This window comes from Neoarius graeffei, chromosome 13 (assembly GCF_027579695.1).
Source record: "Neoarius graeffei isolate fNeoGra1 chromosome 13, fNeoGra1.pri, whole genome shotgun sequence".
Lineage (NCBI taxonomy): Eukaryota > Metazoa > Chordata > Actinopteri > Siluriformes > Ariidae > Neoarius > Neoarius graeffei.
In genome coordinates, this window is record NC_083581.1 from 77,444,497 (window position 1) to 77,460,337 (window position 15,841).

The 15,841-nt window shown below is 41.0% G+C and overlaps 1 protein-coding gene across 2 annotated transcripts in view; it reads right to left on the reverse strand.

Moving 5' to 3' along the window:
- Positions 1-1,235: 1,235 nt before the first annotated feature.
- Positions 1,236-15,841, reverse strand: part of rnf41 (ring finger protein 41) — a 76,460-nt gene continuing 61,854 nt past the window's right edge. For both annotated transcript variants that reach the window (XM_060938564.1, XM_060938565.1), the window contains exons 5-7: positions 11,384-11,519; positions 11,105-11,208; positions 1,236-5,592 (exon numbers count right to left, since the gene is read on the reverse strand). In XM_060938564.1, the coding sequence (XP_060794547.1) occupies positions 5,238-5,592; positions 11,105-11,208; positions 11,384-11,519 (595 nt within the window). In that variant the 3' untranslated portion in view covers positions 1,236-5,237. The remainder of the gene's footprint in view (positions 5,593-11,104; positions 11,209-11,383; positions 11,520-15,841) is intronic.

A 15,841-nucleotide genomic window follows, 5' to 3' on the forward strand; every position in this document is an offset into this window, starting at 1 on the left:
AAAATGGAAAGAATATGGCACCTCTATAAACCTGACAAGAGAAGGCCCCGCCCACCAAAACTCACAGACCGGGCAAGGAGGGCATTAATCAGAGATGCAACAAAGACACCAAAGAGAACACTGAAGGAGCTGCAAAGATCCACAGCGGAGATGGGAGTATCTGTCCATAGGACCACTTTAAGCCATACACTCCACAGAGTGGGCGGGGCTTTATGGAAGAGTGGCCAGAAAAAAAGCCATTGCTTAAGAAAACATGTTTGGAGTTTGCCCAACAGCATGTGGCAGACTCCCCAAACACATGGAAGAAGATTCTCTGGTCAAATGAGACTAAAATTGAACTTTTTGGCCATCATGGGAAATGCCATGTGTGGTGCAAACCCAACACCCTGAGAACACCATCCCTACAGTGAAGCATGGTGGTGGCAGCATCATGCTGTGGGGATGTTTTTCATCTGCAGGGACAGGAAAGCTGGTCAGGACTGAAGGAAAGATGGATGGCACTAAATACAGGGCAATTCTGGAGGAAAACCTGTTTGAGTCGGCCAGAGGTTTGAGACTGGGATGAAGGTTCACCTTCCAGCAGGACGATGACCCTAAACATACTGCTAAAGCTACACTGGAGTGGTTTAAAGGGAAACATTTAAATGTCTTGGAATGGCCTAATCAAAGCCCAGACCTCAATCCAATTGAGAATCTATGGCATAACTTGAAGATTGCTGTAGACCAACGCAACCCATCTAACCTGAAGGAGTCGGAGCAGTTTTGCCTTGAGGAATGGACAAAAATCCCAGTGGCTAGATGTGCTAAGCTAATAGAGACATACCCCAAGAGACTTGCAGCTGTAATTGTAACAAAAGGTGGCTCTATAAAAGTATTGACTTTTGGGGGGGGGGGGGGGGGGGGGGGGTGAATACCTATGCACACTCCAGATTTCTGTTTTTTCATCTTGTTTGTGTCACAATAAAAAAAAAAGTCCCCTTTAAAGCTGGTGGCATGTTGTGTAAAGCAAATGGTGCTAACCCTCCAAAAATTCATTTTAATTCCAGCTTGTAATGCGACAAAACAGGACAAACACCAAGGGGGATGAATACTTTCGCAAGACACTGTAAACACTACATCTAAAGCATAAATGTTGGCACCTCTGTGATGCATGCTATTTTTTACCACTAGACTAAAAGTACTGAGAGAGATGACTATGAACACGATTGTGATATCAGTCAGAAACTCATATCATGTTCGGAAATAAATATCTGTTTATTAATATTGTCAAAAACAAACAAACAAAAAAAAAAACACACAAGACAAAAGAGTGACAGAGGTAAACAGTAAACAGCGCCACAGCCATAAAGACATTGCACTGCAAAAAAAAAAAACGGAGCAGTTTGGCTTCGACAGGACGAGACACGAACATCAGCCAGTAAACCCTGCGGTAGGTCACACAACGCGTCAGTCTCGCGTCACATCACAGCACAGCTATCCACTCGCTCCTTCTTTCCACCACGTACACTACAACCATGCTTTAGGGCAGAAAACGATCAGGTTGGGACTAAAACGTCAAACCTTCACACGTGGTCATGGATACGAAACACCTAATGGTGGAAATATGTAGAAGTATGAACCAAGTATAATACGATTACAAATGCTGATTATTCTTGATTATCAGTCAAGATGTAGAATTCACAGTCTAGTTGAAAACATCAGTATTACGGATGGTTTTTTTTTTTTTTTTAAATACAGAAGTTTATGATCAAGTCCTTTCTGGATAAAGTGTGTGGGGAAGTGTGAAAACTCGTAACAGGATTCTGAAAACCTCACTGAGGGAGGAAAAAAAAGAAAAAGTACTGATCATGTGACCGTGTTACTGCATCATAAAACACAACAACCAATCAATTTACTACATGAGATGCATCTAATTTGCATATTTATGAATAGTGGACTACAGGACGAATAAATATGTAAGCACTTCAGTGCTTTTTTTTTCTTTTTAAACTGTCAAAGGATATTTTTTGAAAAGCATTTAAATTAAAGCATTTAACATGACTTTGGAAATGAAAAGGAAAAAACGCACAGTACTGGGGAAAAGTCTTAGGTGCGCAATTATTTAATAAATTCTATATGTTGGAATATTTTTTTTAATTTTCTACACTAGTAGAAAATTATATTTTTAGAAACTTACATTTTCTTTCACCAGTCGGTCAGTGAGAGGAAAATTATTAAAAAAAAAAAAAACAGATGTGACTTTAAACAGACAAAATTTGCAGAAAAAGTCAGTTCTTACAATTTTATATATTTTTTAAATGAATGATTTTTCAGAATTTATTAAATCCTCCTCTCCATTTTTGCCTTTTTTTTTAAATTAGCAATTTGATTGCACTACAGTTGACTATTATATTTTTATATGTTGTATATTTATTATTGTACGTTTATTACCAAGCTCCAAAGTGTACAGAAAGACAAAGGTGGTCAAATCTGCTTAAATTTTAGAAACATTAGTTTACATATTTCATTATAAAAATGAATGTTTAATTAAATCCTGATTTGATTTTTCTTCTTTTACCAGTCTTATTTGTAATCATTTATGAGATGTATAGAAATTTTTACATCTCATTAAAGTTGTACTTTGGATAGTTTCTTCATCTTCTACGTTCCCAAGACTTTTACGCAGTGCTGTACACGTAGCACTGACCGACGTGAACGTTTCACGCGTCGACGTGCAGCCGTGTGAATGACGCACCTGACATTCGAGTCTAAATAAAAGTGAGCATGACGACATACATCATCAGGATGTACAAGAGAGATCATGTTTTCTTTGCAGAACCAAAAAAAATTTTTTTTTTTAAATGTTAAAAAAAAAAAAACTCACAAAACACTTTGGTAGCGTGAACAAAAGACAACCGTAGCACAAGAATTACACCAGAACTTCGTTTAAAATCCACTATATACAAAGAGAAAAAAAAAATACCAAGACAAAAAAAAAAAAAGCAAAATAATCTCAAAATCAGTCACTATTCCTTAACCAATTAATTACACAAAATATAAAGAAGCAAACACTAAGTGGCATTGAGACAAAGGAAGAGACCAAGTGGCTGGATTTAAGCACAGATCAAGCAAGCGTGGGTGTGGGGCAGGATTTGATCTATTTCGACAAAAATGTGATTATTTTTCCTCTCCGCGACCTGAATTATTTCAATCATCTCGATTATCTTTTAAAACAGGAACACATTAGGACGCATCCTCAGGTTAGACTTGACTGTTCCTTGATTAAATCAGTAATGTGATTATTTTCTGATAGAAATCTCTGGGTGGGAGGAATTACTCTCCTCACGAGCTGGAAGGATCGGGAATAAATTAGTGTGAGAAAAGTAGGAACATGATGTAGCTCTGAAAATCATATGCAACTAGAAATGAATCAAAAGCCACAGTTGAAGCCGTGGTCGAGTTCAGAGGTAATGAACAATTACAGCCCACAGAGTTCCCTGCACGCTCTCTCGCTCATTCCTCTCACTCTAAGTGCCAGCAGTTTAGCAGATGTCAAAGAGATCATGTTCCTTCTTTCAGAGGTCTGGACCGTACAGGCTTATTCTTCTGACCCACACAGCCTTGATCAGGATCGGCTAATGCAGCTGAAGCTAGCACAGAGATCACAGACAGAAAGCAGCACACTAAACAACCTCGTTATACACGTTTAAGATGCTTAATGCATATTTTATATATATATAAAAAAAATAACACAGTGGCACAAAGATATGAAGTTTATCTTTGAGCGGTGGACCCATTTCACAAGTGAGCGACGTGAACAAGCAAAATATTTTCAACACGAGAAGATAAACTTCACATCTTCGCACCCCCGTGTAATGTTCTTTATATTATATGGACATCCATTTAAAATAAAAAAAAAAAAAAATTTAATTTTGAACCGGTTCACCATTTCGACAACGCACGTCTAGTCAGCGGGAAAACACTGGGAGTGACATCAGTGTGAAATATCAGGAATTTTTATACATACTTTTTCGATGGAATAAAAACGCGTTCTATTCCCTTCTAGCGGGTTTCATTCCTTTGGTTTGATAGCATGCAATATTCTTAGCATATCGCTTATCCTACGTGTATTACGTCACTCTACCAGAGAATGAGCGTTGAATACGGTTCATGATATTGCATGGTTGCCAAGACAACATGACATCACACAGTGGAGACGTAAAACTTCCATCCTAGCAAGCGACTGGGACAATTTGTAAATAAACAAACATGGCTGCCAGGTTTGCTTCATTGAATACGGAGGATTTTGAGGGAATTCTGAAAGAGAAAGACGAGTTGAACACCCGAAAGGAATGCATATGTATAATAATTTATGGTCCATCAGATATATTCCATTAAGCTACTCGTCTTCGACTCGTTCAGTATCACGCTAGCTGAATAGATTTGATAGACCACGAGAACAAAGCCAGCCAATTTTATTTAAACGCCACTCATGAAAGATACCAGTTTCTCAACATGAGAAGATAAACTTCATATCTTCAAGCTAGCGTGTGATTTTTAAATTTTTTTTTTTTTTATTATAAATCGACAAACAAAAAGTCCCCAAAAACAATTCATTGGTTTCCTCATGAGTGACAGATTTAGGTCACGGTTTTGCTTCTCCATGTCCCAGATGGAGCCCGGCTGAAAAATAGGAGTGGCGTAATTCCCAGTAAAACGCTCGTGTCCATATAATAGTTTATTTATATATTATAAAATGTATGCGCTAAACCCAATCAGAGTTGGGATAAGCCTCTGTACTGGCGTGCTAATCCTCACGACTTTATTTAAAAAAGTCTTCGCTATTCTAAGATACCAAGAATAGATAGCATATATGTTTATATTTCTTCCATAAATCTTCCGTATTTACAAACACGAGATCATTTACATTACAGGATCGGAAAAGGACATTTTGTAAAACAGCGTTAAAGTGGTAAAGAGACTTTGATTCATTCTGTCAGTGGTGATAAATGATAAAGCTCCAGCATTTCTTCGTGGTTTTACATTTCAGAGTGTTTTATTCAAAGTCTGCTTTCCTTCTTTTTATTTTTTTTTATTAAATTTTTTTAAGGCAACAGGAAGGCTGGAGGTTTTCATCCTCAGCACATACACAGTTCATTCTGTTCCTTCATACATCATGTCCTCTCTTGTTGGTACATGTCCTTGATGAGGTGAAGATCTAAACCCCGGAGGAGAGCTGACCCTTCTCCCAGTCCTGACTATAAGATTTCCTCCACTCCGTGAGCGAAGATCATGACTAATCCCGGCTCCAGGATCATGTCCTCGCCCATGTGCTGGTTCTCACACGCCATCACCACCACGGCCTGTTTGCCTGGGATGCGTTTGGCTACGTAGTTCTCGTAGTAGCGCCGGTTCATTTGGCGCGTCTCCAGCGTAGCCAGGCCTTGAGGCCAGTTGCGCTCGTGGGCGTTCTCGATGAGCTCGTTGACTATAGAGAGAGGACAGCCGCTGTCGATGAGCGAGCGCTTGATGACGGCCTGCAGGACGGCGTCAGGGGTCGAGATCATGCCTCCCCAGCGTGTCACACGGGCAGGCTGCAGCGAGTTCACCCACCTGGACAGAAAAGTATTACACCGTGACAAGCCTGCAAGTCAGTTATACAGATGCATGGCAAATTAAAGGGGGTTGGGGAGGGGGGGGCGTGTCCCTCTACCCCCTCAGACCACTGAGGGTTAACAGTAACGGGCCGCATTCTCTACACCCAGTCCAAAAAACCCCACCCCAACACAATTTAGTCAGTCAACAATAACGCAACCCATCTCATGTCACAATCTGACACACACACACACGAGAGATATAGAGAGATGGATAGATCAGAGATGGAGAGAGATGGACATATTAAGAGAGACAGAGATGCATCAAGAGAAATGGACAGAGAGAGACAGATGGATATATCGAGAGAGATTTATATCAAGAGAGATGGAGATTTTATTATTTTTTGAACACTAAATGGATTATTTTTCTCCTGCAGATAGACACACACACCATGGGCCTCATCTCAACCACACGTTTCCAGGTCGATGGCTAGGTCACGGTGGACCATTGCCATGGCGGACCATTGCCGTGGCCTCCACACTCCCCTGATTTGACGCCCTGTGATTTCTGGTTATGGTGAAGGAGCGCGTGTATAGCAGGAAAGTTTGTGATATCCATGACCTCAAGGACAGAATAAGGACTGCGGTATCATCTATTCCCTGCGAAATGTGTGTCCGGGCTTTAAACGGTCCTGTTGCTCGCTGGTTTGCGTGTTAAACATGATGAACAGGTTGAGACCATCCTGTAAATCTTGCACATATGTACGTTTTGTGAATAAATGGTGTCCACCATTTAAGTGTTAACACAATTCTGACTAATCCTGTATGTATACGAGAGAGAGACACCGACATATCGTGAGAGAGACGCATCAAGAGAGATGTATGTACATTGAGAGAGATGGAGACAGACAAGGACAGAGGCACAGACAGAGAGAGACCATAATATTGAAGTATAAGGGAACAAAAATATCTACATTTTTCTAAACTGCTCACAAATAAAAGCACTGAAAAGTTATGATTGCAGTGAAATGCCTAAATTACTTCTTTTGCAAATCACCATGGTTACAGATTCAAATATTCAGCTTCCTAATGACAGAGGTGGGCAAAAGTACCCGACTTTCATTACTTAAGTCAAAGTACAGATCCCGTTGGTCAAATGCTACTCAGATACAAGTGGAAGTTCGCCAGTCAATTTTTTACTCAAGTTAAAGTACTTGCTTTTAAAAATACTTAAGTATTAAAAGTACATTTTCTGTCAACGCATCGTTGTATTATTGCCACAACACTTACAAAACCTAACGCCGTTACCAAGGACAGAAATGTGAATTCACAAAATGAACACATGCTGTGCATCATGGTGGTTTAACGTTAAGCTAGCTAGTCAGTGAAGCTCCACCTGACATGCTAGCAAACGCTTTTCAAACTTGAAATCATATTGTGTAGCTAACGCTACAAGAAAAGATTTCTACATTCTTTATTTCGCAAGATTATGCTGAAACATTTCTGAAAGCACTTCAGATAAGTTAACATTATTCATGTTAGCATAACAGGCAGCATGGTGGTGTAGTGGTTAGCGCTGTCAACTCACAGCAAGAAGGTCCGGGTTCGAGCCCCGTGGCCGGCGAGGGCCTTTCTGTGTGGAGTTTGCATGTTCTCCCCGTGTCCGCGTGGGTTTCCTCCGGGTGCTCCGGTTTCCCCCACAGTCCAAAGACATGCAGGTTAGGTTAATTGGTGACTCTAAATTGACCGTAGGTGTGAATGTGAATGGTTGTCTGTGTCTATGTGTCAGCCCTTTGATGACCTGGCGACTTGTCCAGGGTGTACCCCGCCTTTCCCCCATAGTCAGCTGGGATAGGCTCCAGCTCGCCTGCGACCCTGTAGAACAGGATAAAGCGGCTACAGATAATGAGATGAGATGTTAGCATAACTCCATTTTTACATGCTAACTAAGTGTGTCCAAGTTAACTAGCTGTGTGTTAACGTTAGCCGTGGACAAGACTGTGGCAACTTGGTGGGCAAATCCATAGAAAGTCATTTGACTAATCAGACTGCATAGCTACGTTTGCAACGTTATCACTAGCTCTAAAAGCACAGACAACTTCAGTACAAGCTTTCTCTTGGAATAAAGCGTTTATACCACAATATGCTCCCGCAGGTTGGACAGCGAGTTTTTGTAGGCCGAGACATGGTTCATTTTCAACAAACATTTAAAACGAAACGAATCTTTAATCCTTTCAGAACACTGAAACATGGGTTCTAGGTAAAGCCAAAAAGAACCGCCAGAAGAACCACCATTCTCCAGAAGAACCACCTCCTTCCATTCTGCCATCAACTGATCGTGTTCAAATTACGCTGCTGAGAAAAATCACTGAACTTGATTTTATACAGTCTATGGCTGTGACGTGACCCGAGTGATTACTGATCGTCTGTCTCAGTGTCACCTGCAAAAAAAACAAATCACATTTTAGAAAAGTACAGAGCCCCTCTGGTGACATGGGTGGGGGGGGGGGGGGGGGGGGGGGGGGAATTCCATGGCCACGACTTGCTTAATGCGTGGGAACGAGATTATTAGGTGGCCACAAATTAATAATATGGACGGCAAATATGGACAGCAAATTTGACGGCCGCTCAAAAACTGGACATCATCCCATCAGGCTGGAACTTGAATCATCTCGTGGCCACGCGTTATTAATTCATGGCCACCTAATAATCATCTTGTTCCCACGCATTAAGCAAGTCGTGGCCACGGAATAGGATATCGTTCCCACGCATTAGACAAGTCGTGGCCACGGAATAGAATCTCGTTCCCACGCATTAGACAAGTCGTGGCCACGGAATAGGATCTCATTCCCACGCATTAGACAAGTCGTGGCCACGGAATAGGATCTCATTCCCACGCATTAGACAAGTCATGGCCACAGAATAGGATCTTGTTCCCACGCATTAGACAAGTCGTGGCCACGGAATAGGATCTCGTTCCCACGCATTAGACAAGTCATGGCCACGGAATAGGATCTCGTTCCCACGCATTAAGCAAGTCGTGGCCACAGAATAGGATCTCGTTCCCACGCATTAAGCAAGTCGTGGCCACGGAATAGGATCTCGTTCCCACGCATTAAGCAAGTCGTGGCCACGGACTAGGATCTCGTTCCCACACATTAGACAAGTCGTGGCCACGGAATAGGATCTCGTTCCCACGCATTAGACAAGTCATGGCCACGGAATAGGATCTCGTTCCCACGCATTAAGCAAGTCGTGGCCACAGAATAGGATCTCGTTCCCACGCATTAAGCAAGTCGTGGCCACGGAATAGGATCTCGTTCCCACGCATTAAGCAAGTCGTGGCCACGGACTAGGATCTCGTTCCCACACATTAGACAAGTCGTGGCCACGGAATAGGATCTCGTTCCCACGCATTAGACAAGTCGTGGCCACGGATTAGGATCTCGTTCCCACGCATTAACAAGTCATGGCCACGGAATAGGATCTCGTTCCCACGCATTAGGATCTCGTTCCCACGCGTTAATGCGTGGTCACAGATTTTTTTTTTCCCACCCATGTCACCATAGAAAAGGAAAAAACATCCACTTTCAAAGCTGCTTCATAGTAACGAGGACCTTGATAGAAATGTAGTGGATTGAAAAGTATGATCTTTACCTTTCAAATGTAGTGAAGTCATAAGTTTCCTAAAAAAAAAGTAATACTCAAAGTACAGAGTCTCAAAAAGTTTATTTAAGTACAGAACTCAAGTAAATGTACTTCGTTCCTGTCCACCTCTGCCTAATGAAGAATTACTCTGCAGGGCATTTTATCAGGAGCTGGGTTCAATGCTCCATGTCGCCTCCTTGTGGAATAACAGACAAGCCCTCCCCAAACTTGATTCAGTTAGGGTCCACAAAACTTTGTTGTTGGGAAATTCATTGGGTGGACCAGGATTAGGAGCTTTATTTAGCTGTATATTCAACACTCTTGCCTTAAAGGGAAGATTCATTGCGAGTCAACACAAAGTCCCTCGGATACAGATGTTCAACCAATAGGGATCAGGTTCCCAAACCAGCTCTACTCAGGATTCCTTGAACCTTTGTGCCAGGTAGTGAACCGGCCCACATTTTCACCAGTTTTGAGAGGAAATGTTATCAAGGAGGCATCATGAACAGAAGGTGATGCACAATGGACTATAGGAGTAAAATAGTAGGAGCAAGATGGCAGAGCGCAATGATGACCTGCTAACTTTTGTTCTGTTATTGCAGATATTTTCATTCCTTTTTTTCTGAAGGTGCTTCTTAGGACATTGTGTTCTGCTTCCTCTCCAAACTAAGGACACGCCCATTAGTGTTGGAGTACTTGAGAATAGTCTTGGTCTCTAGACCACTTTCTGAAGGTCTTGGAATCGACAGTGTTTTTACTCAGTCTCATCTTCGTCTCAGACAGAGGACTCGGGATTTTATTTCAAGACCGGTCAAGACCACAACTGTGGGAATTTCACCAAAAACTGTCTGGTTTATTTGCCAACATCATTATGATTGGATGGAAAATTTTCTGCTTCAAATGTGACCAAAAATGCAACTCCTTGCCAATTTGAAATTTTCTTCCTGTTAAACGGCAGTCACCCCTCCCCCACCCACTGGTTCTGGTCTTTGCTCCGTTTTGCCCTACCTTGGTCTTAATTTGATCTCAACCCTTCAAACTCTTGGTCATGATGCACTTTAGTCTTGGTTTAAGTGGTCTTGACTACAACCCCATCACTGCTGTGCTGGAAAAACCAGCTATAATTTCGATTCCAGCCTGGAAACAACCTTTTAGGCTCTGAACCAATTTATTTTTGGTCAAAATGTTCTGAACAGTTCAAAATTTGGTGCAAGAACCAGAAAGGAACCCGTTTCCTGTTGGTGGAAAAAAAGTGACGAGTGAGCTCCATCCCCAATGGACCATTTCTATCCTGAGGAGTCACTTCATCACTGAATCTGCTCTCCTGTGATACGATACCACAGAATCTGATTCAATTATGATTCATCAGACAATGATTAGGTATTTTATAAACACCACTGAATCTGCTACAATACGACATGACCAGATTCAATATCAACTCATCAGGCAAGATTAACTCGCTATTCCTCTGAACCTGCTATGAATCAAAATTGATTCGTATCATAATGAGTAGATTTACACCCCAGTTCATTTTCGATAATGATCCATTTAGGACTGCTGAGTCAATTCATTACAGTTGTAGCCTTTTAAATCGATGTCCTGATCCAAATCATTACACCCACATTAACAGCAGAACTTTACTTCCCCCCCAATAGAAATCTCAAAGATGATCAAAACAAAACATGCAATACAGATTATTATGAACTGAAACTAGTCGAGTCGAGGCGGAGCATAGCGTTGTTGGTGCAGAAACTAACCACCTTCCACCTTTATCTAGAATAACATCTTGAAGAGCGGTCAGGGACGCGGCTGGGTTTCTGTAAGCAGTGGCAGCGATGCAGAGTTCAGGACACAGAAGGAGAGAACAGAAATAATACACTCACTCCAGGATCTCGTTATACTCGATGCTCTCCTCCAGATTCTGCAGGTTGGGGTTTGCGCTTCGGATCGCCCTCATGTACGCTTTGAGGAGCTGGATGTCCCGTTTCTGCTCCAAACAAAAACAGCACTGAGTGTTTTCATCACAGTAGGGTCAGGGACATGACCAACATTCCTCAGGGTGTAGTGCAGGGAAGAACACTCCTATGTGTTGTGCGTGCAGGAGCCTTCAGGGGTTTGTTCCTATGGATTGGTGATGAATAAAAGCAGTGTTTAGGACTAACCTGCTCCGCCAGCTGGTGTTTGTGCTCAGCTGCCGTTTTCTCCAAGTCCGCGATCTTGGTCTGCTGCTGCTGCACAACACTGCGCAGGTGCTTGATGCAGTTGTGATTCGGCACCTCGTCTTTGGGCATCTCCAACCTAGACAACACAAAAATATCTATTTAAAGTAAGGAATAAAAACAGAATACTGATGAGGAAATGATCAGTGAATGATGGGTGGGTGTGATGTGGCCTGGACTTCTTGTTCCCACCCTAAAGCTGATCATTTTCCCATAAACACACATCCTGGAAAAAAAAAAAAAAAAAAAAATTTACGCTTCAAATACTACATTAAATAAAATCTCAAATGGTTGGGAAGTTATACACCGAACGACAATTTCTTTATCGGTTTGTGGTTACGTTTAACATCATGGAACATCTGTGAAATAACCTAGCTCTGCTCATGACTTATTATAGCTGCTATAACAAAAGTCATGTTTTCATCAAGCCTCTCATTTTCTCTTGCTCTTGAAATCAATAATTAATTAATTAATAAAATAAATAAATGCCAAGAAACTCCAAAAGTCCTCGGTTCTCAAAACACTCCTGTGTCTGAAAAGTTAAAGGGACAGCTTTACCTAATAGCCCAGGAGTAATAGGGTTATACCCGGAACAAATTAGTAACAAGCTGAAAATTTCAGAATATGTTCAGAATACCTTTAGGAATAACATACTAAAAGTCCCCAGAAATCTCCCTTGTGCTCTCTGAGAAATTCAAGATGGCATCCAAAATGGCCACCAAATGGAGATCTGCCCATATCTCAGGCCCAAAACAAAATATTAATGCAATTAAAAGGTCAGAATATATGTTTTGTAGGGTAGGAGAGTAAATTCCAACGTGTGTATTAATTACATTGTGTATTAACATTATATAATAACAATGTATACATTATTATAACAGTACATTTGTGTATAGTGTGGATCCATTGGTTACTCGTTCACTCCGTATCATCCTATTCTGTTCACAAAACAACAAACAATTACTAGGGGTTGGATCACTTATTTTCATTAATATTAAAGTAAATTGGTGGTGTAAAATGAAAAATGGCATGTTAAAAGGTCATGCTGAGTTTAGTCATTTTTTGTCCGAACACACTGGCATTGCTAGTAGTAAAGACTGGCGCTAGAAACTCAAAGATTAATTTTTTTTCCACCCTTAAACAAGCTTGAATAAATTCCCTACTTCATTGATGGTACAACAAAGGTCCAAGCATTACAACTGAGGCACTGAGAAGTGTTCAAGTCTACTCATTGTTTATAAGCAAGAGCTTTTATTGAGGCAGACCTTTTTGACATGAAAGTCGCCGGAATGTTGAAGTGTACTGAAACAGCTTGCCGTTGTAGTTTTAGAAGATAGAGTTCTCAAATTTAATTTCCCTTTAATATTTTATCAAAGCTTAAAGATGCACTAAATATTAAGGAAATTGATGTCTAATTGTTGTCTTACATTATGTTCATGTATGTAGGTAGCCTACTAAGCTAATCTGTCAATCATGTCAACCATCAAATTCCATGTAAATTCCACATTAATGACCTTGTAATCTTGGTTAATTTTAACAGTGTGACAATGGTGAATTTGCATTGCTTGTATGACAGAACATATAATTTAACATTTTAATTGCATTTATATTATGTTTTATTCCTGAGATATTGAAAAATCTCCAATCGGCGGCCATTTTGGACGCCATCTTGAATTTCTCAGAGAGCACAAGGTGGATTCCCGGGGACTTTTAGTATGTTATTCCTAAGGGTATTCTGAAAAATTCAGCTTGTTACTAATTCGTTCCGGGTTGGACTCAATTTTGAGCTAATGCTCTTGGGCTATAAAATCACTCATTCTCTGACTTTTTCCAAATCAGTTCAACCAGCCCACGTCCCCCCCACCCTCTCCATCACTGCAGCCATCTCTCCTTCCCTCAACACGCCTCCCCCCAGTCATCACAGCTCCTGCCGCCGCCCTTCTCCCCACCTCCCCCCCCCCCCATATCTTATTCTTTTATATTTGTATATGTGAATACTTAATTTATTTTAATTTATCTAGAAGTTTTTCTATTTCTTTTCTCTGTTTATCTGTATTGATGCTGCTGGAATCTTAATTTCCTTGAGGGAACCCTCCCAAAGGGATCAATAAAGTTTTATCTAATCTGTTCACCAAGCCTTTCCTTACAGAAAACTTCACCACAGCAACAAGTCATCCCTTTAATTTCAAATGTCACCATTACATAAGCGCATCCTCCATGTAAGTACTTGAAACCAACTAGCTACTATAGAAACAAACGCAGAACAGGTAGTTTAACTTGAAGCTGACTTCAATAATAAAAAATTTTATATTTAAATAATGGAAATTAACACCATTACAATGTGCCATTTCCTCCTTTGGATTTGATATAATCATTTTTCAAATCCTTTTAATCATTAATTATTGCTCTGTCTCATTATTTGTAACCGTATCAGACTGGTATTGGTGAGCGTAGCTGAAGTTTGTCGACTGGCTAACACAGACCACATTTTACTGACTCTGGTGCAGAAGTTCTAACCGTTTGATCACAGTGCACTTTGACAGTTTCTGCTTCCTAAACACGCTGAGAGGGCAGACTCGATCGACTTCCTTCAGCTGCACAGGCAAAACGAGCAAACCTGCTCTAACACTGACTGCATAGTGTGGTGAACATTTTTTGATATATTTATTTTTTTTAAAAAGTGGTACCGCACTCTGCAATGTGCTTGAGCTGTAAACAATACGACTGCATTTCATCACAAAACAAACATTGCTGGAGTTAAAGGAACAGTCCACCATACTTCCATAACGAAATATGCTCTTACCTGAATTGAGACGAGCTGCTCCGTACCTGTCCGAGCTTTGCGCGACCTCCCAGTCAGTCAGATGCGCTGTCACTCCTGTTAGCAATGTAGCTAGGCTCAGTATGGCCAATGGTATTTTTTGGGGCTGTAGTTAGATGCGACCAAACTCTTCCGCGTTTTTCCTGTTTACATAGGTTTATATGAGCAGCGATATGAAACAAGTTCAGTTACACAAATTGAACCGTAGCGATTTTCTATGCTATGGAAAGTCCGCACTATAATGACAGGCGTACTAACACCTTCTGCGCGCTTCGGCAGCGCATTGATACGGAGCTCAGATATCAATGCGCTGCCGAAGCGCGCAGAAGGTGTTAGTACGCCTGTCATTATAGTGCGGACTTTCCATAGCATAGAAAATCGCTACGGTTCAATTTGTGTAACTGAACTTGTTTCATATCGCTGCTCATATAAACCTATGTAAACAGGAAAAACGCGGAAGAGTTTGGTCGCATCTAACTACAGCCCCAAAAAATACCATTGGCCATACTGAGCCTAGCTACATTGCTAACAGGAGTGACAGCGCATCTGACTGACTGGGAGGTCGCGCAAAGCTCGGACAGGTACGGAGCAGCTCGTCTCAATTCAGGTAAGAGCATATTTCATTATGGAAGTACGGTGGACTGTTCCTTTAAGACTGATAAAATTACTTTTAGAAAAAAAAAATTATATATATATATATATATATATATATATATATATATATATATATATATATATATATATAAAACATCTTGCGGTTTAAAAATGTCTCGAGAAGCCATCCACTGGTTAAAATCGTCTCGACGTCATGAATTTTTAAAATACGTTAACACCCTCTAAGCAGAAATGGGCAGCCCACCTCCCACAACCCCCCACCCGAGTGGAGTTTGAGAAACTGCGTTCATTTTTAAATACATCTCACATCCACACCCCCAGCCCCTCCTTGCCCCACCCACCTCTCAGCCCCTCACCTACAACTCCGATTCCAAAAAAGTTGGGACAAAGTACAAATTGTAAATAAAAACGGAATGCAATAATTTACAAATCTCAAAAACTGATATTGTATTCACAATAGAACATAGACAACATATCAAATGTCGAAAGTGAGACATTTTGAAATTTCATGCCAAATATTGGCTCATTTGAAATTTCATGACAGCAACACATCTCAAAAAAGTTGGGACAGGGGCAATAAGAGGCTGGAAAAGTTAAAGGTACAAAAAAGGAACAGCTGGAGGACCAAATTGCAACTCATTAGGCCAACTGGCAATAGGTCATTAACATGACTGGGTATAAAAAGAGCATCTTGGAGTGGCAGCGGCTCTCAGAAGTAAAGATGGGAAGAGGATCACCAATCCCCCCAATTCTGCGCCGACAAATAGTGGAGCAATATCAGAAAGGAGTTCGACAGTGTAAAATTGCAAAGAGTTTGAACATATCATCTACAGTGCATAATATCATCAAAAGGTTCAGAGAATCTGGAAGAATCTCTGTGCGTAAGGGTCAAGGCCGGAAAACCATACTGGGTGCCCGTGATCTTCGGGCCCTTAGACGGCACTGCATCACATACAGGCATGCTT